This window comes from Dipteris shenzhenensis, chromosome 24 (genome assembly GCF_047967505.1).
Source record: "Dipteris shenzhenensis isolate YYH24624 ecotype China chromosome 24, Dip_SZ_1.0, whole genome shotgun sequence".
NCBI lineage: Eukaryota > Viridiplantae > Streptophyta > Polypodiopsida > Gleicheniales > Dipteridaceae > Dipteris > Dipteris shenzhenensis.
Genome location: NC_141619.1, coordinates 32037858 through 32054743, shown reverse-complemented (window position 1 = coordinate 32054743; position 16886 = coordinate 32037858). Strand labels below are relative to the sequence as shown.

At 43.0% G+C, this 16886-nt stretch overlaps 1 protein-coding gene across 4 annotated transcripts in view; it reads left to right on the top strand.

Moving 5' to 3' along the window:
* Nucleotides 1–16886, top strand: part of LOC147886493 (mannosyl-oligosaccharide glucosidase GCS1-like) — a 161609-nt gene that overhangs the window by 18329 nt on the left and 126394 nt on the right. For all 4 annotated transcript variants that reach the window (XR_015543283.1, XR_015543284.1, XR_015543282.1 and 1 more), the window contains exons 5-6: nucleotides 11677–11848; nucleotides 16356–16442. Coding sequence is in view for 1 of the 4 variants with exons in the window: in XM_087395129.1 (XP_087251255.1) it covers nucleotides 11677–11848; nucleotides 16356–16442 (259 nt within the window). In the remaining 3 variants the exon portion in view is untranslated. The remainder of the gene's footprint in view (nucleotides 1–11676; nucleotides 11849–16355; nucleotides 16443–16886) is intronic.

Here is a 16886-nt window from a genome sequence, read left to right as displayed (position 1 = left end):
GAATCAGAAGATGTCCCCTCCGAGCCACGAGCTGAGCTACTGGCACGAACTCCCAATCAGATCCAAACTAGCCTGGTGTCCCATACCACCAGGTGGCGCTGTGAAGCCCTGGATCTGTCACTGGGCCTTGGGCTACGCTAAGATGCAGGCGCGCGTCCGCGACTCAATCCAGGATCAAACCTGGCACCTGGGAACGAGACTTGCTCCCAACTGCACACTGAGAACTGAACCCCCTGGGCCCCTTTTATAGACTCGGGCCCCGAGCGCCAAAAATAGCGAAGACCTATAAATAGTTCGTACCCTTGCCACTCAACTCGAGAATCAAGCCTGCCTAGCTCTAAGCCTCCCCAGGCTAACCTGAGCTAGTCCTGTGTACCTAGTACACGTCAGATACCAATCCGTGCACATGACACACCACCTGTATCTAGGGGTCACACATTTGTACTTCTGCCAAGAAATAAATAGAAATCTTTTATATTGACTTTGGTCAAAGAAAGTTGACTTCGGTTAACTAAAATTTATTTCATTTTCCTTTGTGCTGCATTGGTTAGTGAACATTGTGGGGACACCCTCAAGGGATTAGGAATAGTCCAAGAACTAGAATGCATGCATTCGACTAGCCTCTAATGGGTTAAAGTATTTGATATTGTTTGTGCAAGGTGCATGACTTTGGAGAGTGCATAATTTCCCACTTTTGAAGGTATAAAACACAAGAGAAGTGGCTCCCATCTAATGAAGGGCCCACTTGAGTTAAAAGCACCAAGGGCGCCTCACTTGATGGAGAAAAGTCCATGCTTTTGGAAAAAGCCCATGTTTTTGGAGAAAGCCTAGCTTTCTGGGAGAAATCACCTATTCTAGGCTACTCCCTTGTAAGCCGCCTAGGGGGCTGGGGGCAGCCCTTATTTCTGGCCCCTACTGCTGTGTTTTCTCTCCCACCCCTTCTCCCACTTTCTCTTTGATGCGATTTGATCCCAGCCTGATCGTTGAGTACCCTGCTTGCTGTTCAGAGGTTCCAGCCGCCGAACAAGTCCTTTCTACAAGTGTGATTCAATCCAGAGTGCTGTGAACTCGTTTCCCTTCCTGTGTTTTGGTTTCCAGCCAGTTCTGGCCAGAGGCTACATTTTCCTTGTGGAAGGTGTATAAAGTTTGGTTAAAGGTTTCAGTGGTATCAGAGTAAGGCTTGCCACTTCCCTTGGTGGCAATGATCCTAGAACAAGTGAAATTGAGGAGGGACATCAGTGATTTGGGAGATCAATAGGATTTTCAGCCCAAACAAGAGTTTTTCAACGCCAAGATCCGGACTAGAAGCTGCTACTTGATTTCAGCCTGCTTCAGCCAGCCAGTTCGCCATCAAACTAGAGCCCAAAACAATCTGTGATTTCAGCCCAGGCTGTTCCAGGATTTTGGCACTATCCCAATTGGTGGAATTAGCCTATAATGGTGAATTCTCAGCCCAAAACAGCCCCAAATTTTGACGGATTGGTTCAGCCCTATTTGCTGTCCCAAATCAGTTACCTTCTTGATTGAGAATATGGCACCTTGAAATTAATAATGGATTCAAGAACAAGAGCCCAATCAAGCAAAGAATACAGAAAGAAGGCAGCTTGGAGATGAAGATTTATATAGAGATTTGTTGGCACTAACTTGTTGAAGCAAGAAAGAACCCTCTTTTTAGGCGGCTTGTGGAGGATATGGCCAAGCATCCTTCTACACCTTCATGCAAGAAGAACAGTTCAAAGCCTGTGTCTCAAGCACATACCTTCGGTTCATCATCCTCTTCAAAGAGATCCTCTCGACCTTGACATAGAGTCCGGACTAGGAAGCGTAGAAGGTCTCCTAGTTCTAGATCATCATCGTCTAGCAGCTCTTCTTTCACAGCAACCAGGGAGTGATCTCCTCATGTTCGAAAAAGGAGGAGATCTAGATCTAGAAGCAGAGATTTTAAAGAAGGTGGTAAGTCCATTTGGTTCACCAGTTTTGATGGAACGTATGGAGAAATTGACAAAGCTTTACATATCATCTACCAGTTTAACATAGCTTTTAAGACAGAGCATCATTGAGAGAAGTCAAAGTTGAAGATAGCAAGTTTACGTCCTACACGCAATGCAAGTGCATGGTGGGGAGCTCTCCTTGTTGCAAATGAAGCACTAGAGCGGTGGAAACTTCAAGAATAGTTCTATCATCAAAATTTGCCCAAAGATTTCTATGATGATGTTCATATAACGTGGGAGGGATTTAAGCATGACAGCTTTAGATGCTGTCAACACTGACAACAAGTGTTAGAGTTGATGGCATCTGAGGTATATAATAGAGAGTGAGGGCTTCTTTGTGGGTGTGCTGGCCCCCCGGTGAGGTTAGGATTAGAGCTGGCCATAGGGCCTAGGAGATTGGCCAGGTTGGTGGGCCGGGTCAGCCAACCAAGAATGGTCAGCCAGTCTAGTGGGCCAGTTCTCTGGGGTGAGGCCCCCTCTCACATTTGCTCACTCATCTTCTGGAGCAGCCATTGTATACTTTCCCCCTAACATTTCCCCTTAGGGTTGAGCAGGATTCCTATGTTATTATTGCCTCTATTGTGCCATTTTCTTTCTCCTAGTTTTGATTGCTTCTGCACTGCACTACTCTCACATGGTATCAGGCGCTGAGGTCACCTAAGGACTTTGCAGATTTGTTTGGCACTGCTGGCCCTTCCAAAGCATACTGAGGCATGTACAGCAGGAGCTTGTTTGTTGCAATAGGGCAGCAAGGCTCCAGCTCAGAGGTCGGCATCCTTGTGGGACAGTAGGAGACTGTATGCGGCAGCCTACCCAAGCCTACTGCAGCAAAGGTGGCAACCTATCGTGGTCAGCAGCTTGTAGCAAGGCGACTTGGTGGTGGCAGGAGAAAGTAGGCACTTGTTCAAGAGCAGACAGCCTGAGGTTCTTGAGTAGCTCAACGGTTCCCTGTACACGAGCAAAGAGGACAAGCTCAATGGAGGTTACAACTCAAGGTTTGGTTCATTCAGAGGAGCTGGATTAGGCGTTCGAAAGGAAACACGAGCGCCCTACAAACCCAAAGAAGTGGACACAAGATTAGGAGGAGGCCTTCTCCAGGAGTATGGGATTATGATCATAATTCTTACACAAAGGCGAAGCAAAAGCATGGCTATAAAATTTATCAAAGGCAACAAAACGTAAACTTTGACCACAAAAAGTCATAATCCATTCAAGAGCCCAAAAACTAAATTCCAATTACGGATAACTGAACATAGCATCAAATTCTACTCTTAATGAAGTTTAAACCATGCATATCAAAATCTTTTAGAAGGAGTTTCAAACCATACACCAAATTTCAACACAACGTAAATAGAGACTATTGTAAAAGCTCTCATTGCTTCATAACAAAATCATGTTTCTAAGTTTTAAAGTGTTATTTATCCCAAGGACATTTTAAGGCCTGAAATAGAAGTTTCACTTGGTGAAACTGAAATGGTTCAAGAGTTTCATTGAAAAGATTTCAGACCAACTGAAACTTATTTCTTGTTCACTCTGGTTTCTAGCGAGTGTTCAAGAAATCACTTGTTCAGTATGAGTTCGACTGATCTTCCTGAGTCGGATGGACAGATTGAGCGGGTCAATGAAGTTTGGAAGACATGTAAGAGCATATGTCTCTTGAAGGCAGTTTGATTGGGAAGATTACCTCCCATTGATGGATTGTGCTTCCAATAGTGCTAAGCCTTCAGCCACCTGATCAGGCCATTCATGCTAGTATATGGATACCAACCTAGAGCCCCATGGGTAGTTGGCTTACAAAGAAATGTCAAGGTTGGTACCGCAGCTGATTGGTTGCAATAGCAACAAGATATGCTGCAGTTTATAAGATAAAACATAAAGAGTGCTCAGGTTAGAAATGCCAATCATTGACTATGAGCTAGTTGGTTTACTTGAGAATCCCAAAGAATTCTCAGATGATGAGCACTGGCTAGGTTTCTAAAATGCCTCCTTGCTTTTGTGGCCCATATTTGATCCTTAAAACGATGAATGATGTGGCTTGCAAGTTGCAATCACCTGATGGCATTTGGGTACACCTTGTCTTTCATGTTAGCCAAGTGAAAGAAAAGTTGGGTACCCGTGATAGTTTAGTCTTTGAGGATGAACTGGTGGACTTGATCCTTAAACCAATGAATGATGTGGCTTGCAAAGTTGCAATAACCTGATGGCATTTGGGTAAACCTTGTCTTCCATGTTAGCCAAGTGAAAGAAAAGTTGAGTACCAGCGATAGTTTAGTCTTTGAGGATGAACTGTTGGACTTGAGCATCTGTCTACTTGTTGCCCCATGAGGTAGAATGTCTTTTGGAATATAGGGGTTGACTGCTTAGGAACAAGATTGTTCAAGCAAGCAAGAAAGATTATTATAGTCTTCTAAGGACCAAGGGTCTATGAGGCTGAAGAAAACCGGATACAATGAGAAAACTAAAGGATGGAGCCACTAAGGTGGGCATCACACCATAGACTGATATCTGAAACCATAGATAAAGGAGAGAGAATAGGTATCGAGATACACTGTGATGTCTCTGTGGAAGGATGCATGTAGCAAATCATCTCAGTCTACAAGCAATGCATCATAGGTGTCAAACTTGCTTCTTGGAGAGATTGAACTCTTAGGGCACGATGGGTTTTGGAGGTCTCGACCGAATGCTCTATTGACTCAGAGCCTCAGGTCAAGCTAGTTTCCAACTACGTCCCTTACCAATCTAATAGGTCATGTGTAAATTTACAAGACCATATATGAATGATTTGAAGTGCTATGTACAACCAATGAACTATGCGCATGTTAGAATTATAGATATAATTCAGCAGTGACCAATGTAATATAATAAGTTAGTTAGGGGCACTTTTCCCTCTTTTAGAGGTTTTTCCCCCTAACTGCAGTTAGTTCACTAACTATGGTTAGTGACTACTAAGGTTTTGTCACTAGGACAAAACCTTATCCTTCTCACTTTGTGTTGTACTCTTTTCACTCTATTCTATTGCAACTACGTCTTCAGCTTCCAAGCTTCCGACTCTCTCACTCCCTCTTACTCTCACTCTCTCCCTTTCCTTCATTTGGTATCAGAGCAGGTTCTAGGCCTTTGAGCCCTCTGCTCCTTTTCGTACCAGCGCCTTGCCTCCAGCTCCAGCCCGCTCCAATCTGTCCGTACAGTCCGTACGACTGTACGGCATCCTGACGCACGTGGCCGTACAGTTCTTCTCATCGTCTGCCGTACATACCTGCTGACCGTACCGTTTCGCCATTCAGATCCGTACGACGACCGCCATTCAGATCCGTACAGTGTCGCTGTACAGATCCGTACCAGCGCCGTACACTTTGGAAGACGCATCCTCAATGGTCTACAGATTTCTTCTTCCACCGCCATGGATTGATAAGCATGCCAACACTCTTTGGAATTTGGATAGGCCTTTATCTTGGTGGCAATCAAAACTCAGGAAATTTTGGAAAGCTAAATTGCCATTGAAACAAAGGCTTTTCTTTTGGAGATGTATAGTGGGAGCTTTCTTCATTGGGGTGAAATTGGAAGCACGCCGTATTGCTTCCTCTTCCTGCCCCCGTTGCTCTCATCACCGTGAGACAGTTCCCCATTTGTTATGGTCTTGCCCGCACTCTCGAATATTGATCACTCATGTCTCTCATTTGCTGCGGCTTTGGTTTCCCTCTATCAGATTCGGGAAACTCTTCTGGATGTTTGGATGCGCGTCTGTACATCGACCGCCGTACATCGCAACAGCATCCGTACCTGTCGTCGTACAGTGCCAGCCGTACAGTACCGTACAAACTGTACGGCATTTCCGTACTGTTCACACTGTCTGTACTGAATCCGCTTCAGTACAACAGGTAGCTGCTTTGTTTCGAAGAACCAGCAGGTGTTTTGTTTTTGACAGACAAATTGTGCAGACAGCCATTGTTTGGCCTACATTCTGGGAGCACATTTGGGGCTTTTGCAGTTTTTGCAGAGAATTGCAGAAATTTGGGGCTTTTAGTTGATTTGCCCCTTTCAGGTGCAATTTCTTGCAGAAATTTGGGGCTTTTGCAGTTTGGATGTAATTTGGCAGTTGAAAGATCATTTGGGAGTTTTGCAGGCAGTTTTGGACTCAGTATTTGGGGCTTTTAGCATTGAAACCCCTTTCTGGCTGCAATTTCTAGCCACAAATTGGGGCTTTTGTGTTGGGAGAGCATTTTTTGGAGTATTCAGTACATACTGCCTTTCTTGGAGTGTTTGGAACACTTTTGGCAGATTTTGGAGAGTGTTTGATGCTTGGACAGATTTCTGACAGCTCAAGTACAGAAATCTAAGTTGCATATACAGCCCGTGCTTGGCTGTGTTTTTGGGAGTTGTGCATTTTATTCCCAGTAAGGGAATTCAGCTTTGTATCTGCTTCAATCTCTTTCTCAGATATGGCCCATCAATCAGAATGAGTTCCAGTTCGGTGGTCTTTCACAGGAAGACAAGTTGGATGGTACCAACTACTCCCTCTGGAGTTTCATGGTACGTAATATTCTGATTTCTCGCAATTTATGGGATTATGTCAATGGGGATGAACTCCGACCAACAGATATTGCACCTGCTACCCCTCCTCAGCAAGGAGGTGGAAGAGGTCGTGCACAGGGTGCAGCTGCAGGACAAGTTGTTGGTGCAGCTACAGTCAATACTCCAGAGCAGAAAAGATGGGATTCACGGGATGCCTTAGCCTTGTCATGCATCTCTCTTTCAGTGAAAAGATCAATCATTCCGCATATCCGGTCGTGTAAGACCTCCAGGGCAGCGTGGGATATTTTGGAAAGCATGTATGCAGCACGGAATGATGCCAGGGTATCTTTTTTAAAAAGAGAGTTGAGCAATACACATATGGAGGAGGGTGACTCCATGTCAGTCCACCTCACTAAGCTACAGGATCTCAGAGAGCAGTTGTTAAACATAGATGAAATTATTCCTGATTCAGAGATGATTACAACCACTCTGAATTCTCTTCCTGAGTCTTATCTCAGCTTTCACACTTCGCTGAATTTATCATTGAGGGGGGGTGCAAATCCTCTTTCTTTTCATGAGTTGATAGGACTTCTGCTTCAGGAAGAGCAGACCAGGAAAAATTTGGCTTCACGTGCAGGTGAACAAGCCATGCTCTCAAAATTTAAATAAAAAACAAAGGGACAGGCAAAGACAACAGCAAATCAGCCTTCCAGTGGGTCAGGACAGCCTTCACAAAAGGCTAAAAGTGATGCAAGCAAGCCCAAAAAGAAGGGTTTTTGTCACTACTGCAAAAAGCCAGGTCATCACATAGCAGAATGCAGGAAAAGGATTGCAAAAGAAAAGAAAAACAGCTCAGGAATGGCTGTTTCAGATTCAGCCCCTTGTGCATCTGACAGTGGGGATGCTGCAGCCAACTTTGTTGGTCAAGATTATGCCTTTTTATCTTGCATTTCTGATTCTAGGTTGGCTGTTCCAGATGCTCGGGATAGTACAGCCTCTTGCAGTGATGATACATATGCTTTTTTGACTTGCAGTTTTGACTCTTCTACAGATGCATCTACTTTCAGTGTTGATGAAACACTGAACACATGGTATTTTGACAGCGGTGCATCCAAGCACATCACTTCGAGGAAGTGTCTTTTTACTTCCTTGCATCCACCTCCTGTTGGTAAGAAAGTCACTTGTGCCAACAACTCCTCATATTCAGTACGTGGCACAGGAGAAGTTGAGCTCACTGCAATTGATGGCTCAATTTTCAGACTTTCTGATGTCTTATATGTGCCTGGCATAACCAAAAATCTCCTTTCAGTGTCCACTCTTAACAGAGGGGGATTTCAGGTCATCTTTGAGGATGACAAATGTGCTGTCCGGGACAGGGAGCTAACTATGCCTTAATGTTATCTGGTACTCTGCTGCGTGGGCTTTTTCAGCTTGATATTTTTGAGAAAAGAGCAGCTCATGCTTTGGCAATTTCTACCCCTACAGTTGCCATGCAAAATGCAGAATTATGGCATGCCAGATATGGCCACATGCATTACAACAGCTTAATGACACTTCAGAAATTTTCAATGGTTGATGCATTGCCACCTCTTGAGATACCTCCTTCACATGCCTGTGAAGGGTGCATTTTAGGTAAAATGCATAGATTTCCCTTCAAGAAGGATGGTTCAGTTAAAGCTGTTCGCAAATTGCAGCTTATACACAGTGATGTCTGTGGTCCCATGAGGACTCCGTCATTGGGTGGTCATCTCTACTTTGTCACATTTATTGATGACTACTCCAATTTTACTTGGGTTTATGGGCTGAAAAAGAAATCTGAAGTGTTCACAGTGTTTAAACACTTTTCAGCCATGGTTGAAAATGAAACCGGACTCAAGATACAGACATTACGCACGGATAGAGGTGGGGAATACCTATCTGCAGAATTTGATGCTTTCCTCAAACAGAAGGGTATTGTGCATCAGCTCACAGTCAGGCTGACCCCTCAGCAAAATGGCAAAGCTGAGAGGAAAAATAGAACCCTCATGGAGATGGACAGATGTATGCTGAAAAGCAAACACATGCCTCATAAATTCTGGTTAGAGGGTTTGATGTGTGCCAATTACATTTTGAACAGGGCTCCCACTAAGGCTTTAAAAACAAAAACTCCTTTTGAGGTCTGGAATGACAGGAAGCCTTCAGTGGATCACTTCCGAGTCTTTGGATGCCTTGCCTATGCACATGTGCCAGTTGAATTTAGGCACAAATTGTCAGATAAAGCCATCAAATGCATATTTGTTGGATACAGTGCAGAAAGCAAGGGGTATCGTCTCTACAATCCTGCTACACGCAAAATCATTGTAAGTAGAGATGTGATATTTTCTGAAAATTCAGCTCACACTCAGGCTGATTTTCAAATGCCTTCATCTTCAGAAGATGTCTTTCAAGGGTTGCTACCCATTGCTTTGGGTTCCCCTGCTGATTTTTCTGATCCAAATCAGAATTTACAGCAACCTTCAAATGCTTCAGTTCCGCCACAGGATGTCATGCCTCCTCCACAGGCAGTGGAACAAGTGGTGCAGCAAGAAATTGCAGACATACATGCAGCAAAAACAGTCCCAAACTGGCTGTTACAGACTCTCCGGGAGAGTAAACTTGATGCTCTGTTACCTGGCAGGACTCGCAGTGCAGCAAGGCACATGGAAGGTGCTAATTCAGTGGAATCAGCATATGCAGGTACTCTCCTTGATGAGGAGGAGCCTGCCACATTTGAAGAAGCAAAAGGTAATGTGCATTGGATGAATGCCATGCACGATGAGTTGCAGTCCATTGCAAAAAATCAGACTTGGGATGTTGTGGACTTGCCACAGGGTAAACATGCTATTGGCACACGATGGGTGTTTAAAGTCAAACGGAAGCCAGATGGCTCCATTGACAGATATAAAGCCAGGCTGGTTGCTAAAGGCTATGCTCAGAAAAAGGGCATAGATTATGAGGAGACTTTTGCTCCTACATCCCGGATGACCACCATCCGATCAGTAATTGCAATGGCTGCACATTTTGAGTGGAATGTTCATCAGCTGGACATAAAAACAGCCTTCTTAAATGGGGACTTGCTGGAAGAGGTGTATGTCAAACCACCTCCGGGTTTTGAAATTACAGCAAATGCACTTCAAGTCTGCAAGCTTAATAAAGCTTTATATGGGCTAAAACAGGCCCCTCGTGCATGGTATGCCAAGATACATGCCTTTTTGACCAGCAAGGGGCTGCGCAATAGTCCTACTGAGAGCACCCTCTACATCAAGATGGATGGGGGGGAAATCTTAGTCATCCTTCTTTATGTTGATGACTTACTGCTCACAGGGTCCAATGAAGAAAAAATTGCAGATTTCAAAGCTGATTTGCAGACCCACTTTGATATGTCAGATTTGGGGCTGCTTCACTTTTATTTGGGGATCCAGTTCTCTCATGAGAGACGTGGCACTGTTATGTCTCAGTCCAAGTATGTTCAGAAACTCTTGGACAGATTTAACATGCAAGAGTGTAAGCCCATATCTACTCCTATGGAACCGGGGCTGAAACTCACAATGCATGATGCAGGAGAATCAGTTGATGCCACACTTTACAGTCAAGCTGTTGGATGCCTCATATATCTCTGCAATACTAGGCCTGATATTCAGTTTGCAGTATCTCAGGTGAGCAGGTACATGCACAGCCCCAAAACTATGCATTGGCAGGCAGTTAAGCGCATCTTCCGTTATTTGCAGGGCACCAAGTCTTTTGGCTTACTATTTTCCAGGGGGGGTGACTTGCAGATGCATGCCTACAGTGATTCAGATTGGGCTGGTGATTATGACACTAGACAGTCCACTAGTGGCAATTGTTTCTTTTTGGGCAAATCTTGCATTTCATGGCTGAGCAAGAAACAATCTACAGTGGCTACCTCATCATGTGAAGCTGAGTACAGGGCAGCTTTCACAGCAACAGTTGAATGTGTCTGGCTGAGACGTTTATTTGCTGATCTTCATCTGTCTTTGGAGGGTCCTTCTCCAATTCTCACTGATAGTCAGAGTGCCATTGCAGTGGCAAAGAATCCCGTGTTTCATGCTCGCACGAAGCACATTGAGGTTCACTATCACTACGTCAGAGAGAAGTTGCATGCAGGAGAGATCAGTATGATCTTTGTGTCCACACATGACAACGTTGCAGATATTTTCACCAAAGCGCTACCACGTGAGAAGTTTGAGGCATTTCGCAGTGCCCTGAACTTATATCCGTTTGGTGATTGATCAGCCTTGTACATGACATTGGCACTGCAGGGGGGTGTTAGAATTATAGATATAATTCAGCAGTGACCAATGTAATATAATAAGTTAGTTAGGTGCACTTTTCCCTCTTTTAGAGGTTTTTCCCCCTAACTGCAGTTAGTTCACTAACTATGGTTAGTGACTACTAAGGTTTTGTCACTAGGACAAAACCTTATCCTTCTCACTTTGTGTTGTACTCTTTTCACTCTATTCTATTGCAACTACGTCTTCAGCTTCCAAGCTTCCGACTCTCTCACTCCCTCTTACTCTCACTCTCTCCCTTTCCTTCAGCGCAGTGGTCATTGGATGCAAGACTATCGTGTGTAGGTAGTGTTCAACATCCATAATCAGCCTACGTACAGTATATGTAAATAATTTAGATTTTTCATATAAGTGGGTTCGTGTGTACATGGCATTTGGATAGCCTGTGTATAATGGCCTGAATTAATTATCTTCAAGTAGCTTACACTCCATGTACAACAAGCTCCATGTATAAATGTATAACCTTGCATAATGGTTGCGTACAGGCTAGTAGAAATTGCAGTAGGAGACATTGTCTAAATAAACCCGAAGCCATGTTTAGATGCCGCAATTAAATGAAGGGTGTCAACAGGTATATATATGGATGATGTATACAAGCGTCTTTGAAGTCACAGAGTGTGGAAACCCCTGAATAAGGAAATCCACAGAGTCATATGGAATGGAATGTAGAAATTTTATTGAATGATAATGAAGGTTGCACAAGGATATGGTTCGAATAAACAATTTCAAGAACTTGATGAAGTATTCAAACTTAAAATAGCTCTCTTTTGATGTCAGTTGTAGCTTGAGACTTTTTTTGCTGCTGCAGAAGCATGCACTGATTCTATGCTTGCCCTTTTGTACAGTGTGCAAAGTACTACTTCACAAAGAGTGGTATCACTTTTGTTCTATGTGGCTGATGAGGCTGGTGATCAGCTAAAACTTTGGCCAAAAGGTTGGAAATCTGAAAAAGAGTCAAGTCTTGTATCTGGAATGAAAAAGGGTGTGGGCCATTGGGAACTTCATGCTCAAGGAACGGTGAGAGTATTTTCCTTGAATTATGTCTGAGCAATTTTTTTTCTTGATATCATTATCATCGTTGATGTGTCTGAAGGCATCTCACATTAAGCTTGCTTGATATGATTGTTTAACTGTAATGGTGGATTGTGGAGAAGCTATTTGTTTTTGTGGGAACAAAGGTGATGCTGACAATATGCTGATGCATTGACAGATAATAGGTGGAACACTTCTTTGATAAACTATCACTGGCCATCGATATCTCCTAAGAGATAGTTGTTGCAAATTAGTCCTTCAAAAGGAGATCCTCTTATGTTCATGTGAAATGAAGCAAAATGAAGGATTACACTTTCTGAGTGACTATCACATAAGATGGTCCTTATAAGTTGCGGCCTGCTGGTATTGTGATAATTCTTTCTATCTTAATTGGTGCGTTGCCCTATCAGCTAGATTGAGATTTAGATGCTCGTTGGGAAGAGACTAAAATGAAAATGTTTAGACTTCACAAGCAGTTGTAGCTTGAATGAAGAGATTTTGGACTACCTTTTGATTAGCCTTCTCCTTTAGTGCTAGCCTTCATCATGGCTGAGTCTGCCCTTCACCTCTGGAGTGCCGACAGAAACTCAGTACGAAGACTTTGTATAAATGGATGCTCAAGTATGTGTGGGTGTGTGGATTTGTATGTGTGAGAGCATATTTTTATACTATGGTCTACACCCACTGTTGGGCGCTGATGACGTGAGTGGGGATGTCATAGTAGCTAGTCCCTGCTATCATGATGGAGTTTATGGTTTTCAACCTTGTGAGTGACTATCATGAGATTGAAACTGCACTATGTTGTGTCTTTAGAGGATGAGTTTGGGAATGTTCCTGGATTCATCTAGGTATATGCTTCTGCCGTATTAGCGGACATGCAAATTTCACCTTGTGAAGTTTTCGTCCAAGTTGCGTCCTGCTCGTATTGTGATAATTCTTTCTATCTTAAATGGTGCGTTGCCCTATCAGCTAGATTTAGATTTAGATGCTCGTTGGGAAGAGACTAAAATGAAAATGTTTAGACTTCAGAGCAGTTGTAGCTTGAATGAAGAGATTTTGGACTACCTTTTGATTAGCCTTCTCCTTTAGTGCTAGCCTTCATCATGGTTGAGTCTGCCCTTCACCTCTGGAGTGCCGACAGAAACTCGGTACGAAGACTTTGTATAAATGGATGCTCAAGTATGTGTGGGTGTGTGGATTTGTATGTGTGAGAGCATATTTTTATACTATGGTCTACACCCACTGTTGGGCACTGATGATGTCAGTGGGGATGTCATAGTAGCTAGTCCCTGCTATGCATGATGGCGTTTATGGTTTTCAACCTTGTGAGTGACTATCATGAGATTGAAACTGCACTATGTTGTGTCTTTAGAGGATGAGTTTGGGAATGTTCCTGGATTCATCTAGGTATAGGTCCTTATAAGTTATGGTTGTGAGATTGAATTTTAGGAAGCTTGGATATGAATAAGAGAATTTGAAAAAGATATTGTGATTGCCACTATGTGTATGGGTTTTTGCTTCACATTCAAGTGTTGTAAGGACTTTCGGAGAGTTTGTGAGGACAGTAAGGAGATGAAACACTTGTCACATGAAAAGAGCCAATGGACAATTTATAGTAGGCATTTAATGTTACAGATCCCAAGGAGGAGGGGAAGCATTCCTGATATAAAGTGGATACATGGCATGCGTTGATGCTGTTTATCATATGGAACAGAAGCATTGAGTTTCATAGTGACAGAGGAGAGACCTTCAGATTTTAGGGGGAAGAGAGGGAAAAATGTTCCTATTTACAGAAGAGGAACTGGAAAGGTGATAGATGCATTGATCAGTCTCTTCGTGGAAATAAAGGGAGACATTGCAGCTGCTTATGTTGCAGAGAAACCTTGAAATGGAAGAAGAATACAGTCTGCCAGGGAACTAGCTTGAGGAATTTGTCCTCCCAACCTTTTCCACTAGCTGTCGTTCTACTGCTTGAAACCCTTCTTTTGTGATTGACTGTTGTGTGAGTGCTCCCCTTAGGGCGATGGGATTTCTGCGGGTAGAGAATGAACCAAAACATGGTTTGGGGCAGCACACAATGGGCCATCCTTTGGGGATAAGCACACTCTTCATATGTTAACTGCATTTTGAAGTGCAGGATCTCTCGAATCCTGGACTTGACACTTGAGCCTTGACTTTAGGCACTTGGCCTGAAGGGAGGCTAGGCTCCTTTCAAAACAAAGTCTTTCGTGGTCACTCCATTTCATTGCCCACAACCTATTCCCTTCCAAGAAAGAGACTTCAGAAAGATATGTCAAGGATGATAAGAGCTCAAGGCTTGCAAGTTGGCCCAGCTGGATTGTCAATCTCAGGGAGTTTTAGTGTTATTCCTGCCTAAGCTGTTCTATGCCTATCATATCATTCCAAATGGAAGATAAGTCACTCATTAGCTAGTGAAACTTAGAAATTGTTTATCCTCACTATTTGGCAATGGTGACATTAAACCTGTTGCCTTATATAGGGGTAGAGCATATGCTAGCACAGTGGTTGTTGGTCTATACTAGAGAAGAATCCTGTTAATGCTAGTTACTTATAGATTATGCAAAAGTAGTTTTTCGATAGAGAGAGAACCATTAAATGAAATGTTTATTTGAGCCAATAGGCAACAATTATTTGACTATACTTTGTTTGTTATCCATGTTTACTGTTTGTAAAATTTTGAACGTTTATGTGGACATAATCTTCATCAGGAAGTACCACCTAGTCCCTCAGGATTTTTATAGAAACTTTAGGAGGATGGGGCTCGGCATTAGCGGTGATGGTCATTCCCATTGTACTTTATGCTGATGATGTAGTGTTGATCTCAGATACAGTAAAGGCCTTGTAGAGAAGTTGAGATATGAAGGTCAACCTTGGCAAGACCAAGGTCATGATCTTTAATACGACATGAGTCATTCACTTTGGTAAGACAGTTTGTTGAGATTAGGACATCTCATGTGTATTTGGGATGTTTTTCATGGGCCCCAAATTTAGCATGAAATCAGCAGCCTAGGACTCACCTTACGAAGGGACATGCATCACTGGCTAGATTGGAGAATCAATATTTCCAGGCTCGTTTTCAGCATGTCAGCATGAAATCCGTCCTAGTCAGACCAGCATTATTGTACACAGGAGCCTTCTAGGGAGTAGATGTTGGAGATAGTGATGAGTGACTCGGTCGTAGGTCATGATGCTATCATGCATGATTCAAGGAAAGAGATGTACTCCACATGATGTGATTGAAAGAGTTGCATTGAGGCCCTTACACGTAGACATCTCGTTTCTAATCTTCACATACCTCTACCTGATTAGGGACTATGGCCAGGCTGAGGTAGGCAATTAGACACTACCATGGAGGGTTCTCTCATCATCCATGGAGCTCAGAATACAGAGGGATAAGAGATGTCAGATTTAGCGGTCATCAAATAGTTTCACTCTCAAGGCGTTTCTATTGGTCTCCTCCAACAAAATAGTATCTACTGGATCATTTGAGATGACCTATTGTAGGTGTACATTCAGCAGACTTGGGTGTTGCTTGTGCAGCCACATGCCACAAAATGGCATTTGACAGAGAGCATTTCCTATGCTTGAGCATCTCAGGGGCTTCACAATCCTTAGCAAGGATGAGCGAATTCGCACGTTTCTAGCATGCGCGTGGCATTCTCTGTAATGCTTCATCCATTACCATCTACATTCTCATTTTAAGTGCTTGATTTTATCGTGTCAAAGAAGAGGGAGGTGTGCTTTTTGGATCACGGCATGTACATGAACATATTGTATAAGTAGCTATGGTACAATTGAATGGGTCAATGATCTCGTATTTTAAAAAGTGAACACAACCCCTTGGTGGGAATTTGTTGCTGAGGAACTCTCTCTAAAGATGCAGATATTATAAAACAAAGCACTCACTTATATACGGAAGCAAGTGACTTGGCCCACTGTATTCCATGCTGAATCCTTCTTCAAGTAGCGTTCCACACTTGCTTTTTCTTGGATACAGTTTTACGGATCAGGCATCTGGTCTGTTTTCTTGCTGTTCTGAGCCTGAATTGCTATGGACTAATTTCACACTGGCTTTCTTGCTTTCATGTAGATATGTGTGGCCTTGAATTTAAAGAGCTTGCTTTTTATATAAAAGGGGTCTAGAGTATCTTGATTGAAACTCTGCCTCGAACATTTTTTGGAGAATTGGCAACTTGAACTACACAATAAGCCTCTATACTGAATTTTTCCTATAGCCAGGGGGATTTTGCATCTTGAGTCTTCATTAAAGTAGGTGTGCCCATATGGTGTGGTTATGCCTGTTGTAAGTGTACTAATGTTGCATGCCTATGTTGATTTTATCTATCGATGTCTATTTGCTTTCTCCTTTCTGTACTGTTTGCTGCATGTTTCTTCATTCAGATTCTGTAAGTGTATTTTGACCTAGAATGTGTTTTGACTGTTTTGATCCCTTTGTTGATGGATTTTGTAGGAGAAAGCAGAAGTTCACTTTGCTGGGTACCGCACATCTCATATGCACAACATGACTCAATTAGTATGGCAAACCTTGCAGCTGCAGGTATTGGTCAGGTCTTTTGCATCATCATGTTTATATATTGTCTGAAAGTCCGTCTTGCAGAATTGTGCTGGTTATTGATAAACTTCCAGATAGCCTCAGAAGGATTTTTGATCCGGAGGGAGCAGGAAAGATTCGTGATAGAAGGTCTATAAAAAGTGATTTTTGTGGTCCCAGAGGTAGGGTGACTTTCCCCTGACGGGGAGAGGGGATTCCAGGGGCATCGTGTCATGCCTACCTGAATCTTTGGTGAGGTTTCTCGGTTGTAGGCATTCATGCATTTCCTGGTCATCCTAAATGGATTGGGCTATTTTATATGGCCCATTCCTACAGAATTTTTATTGATAATTGTTTTGGCATGGGGTAGGTCTTTTTTCCTTGATACTTTTTCCAACTGTATAGAAGGATATTTGTTTTGCAAAGGCGAAAAAATAGACCTTGGTGTTT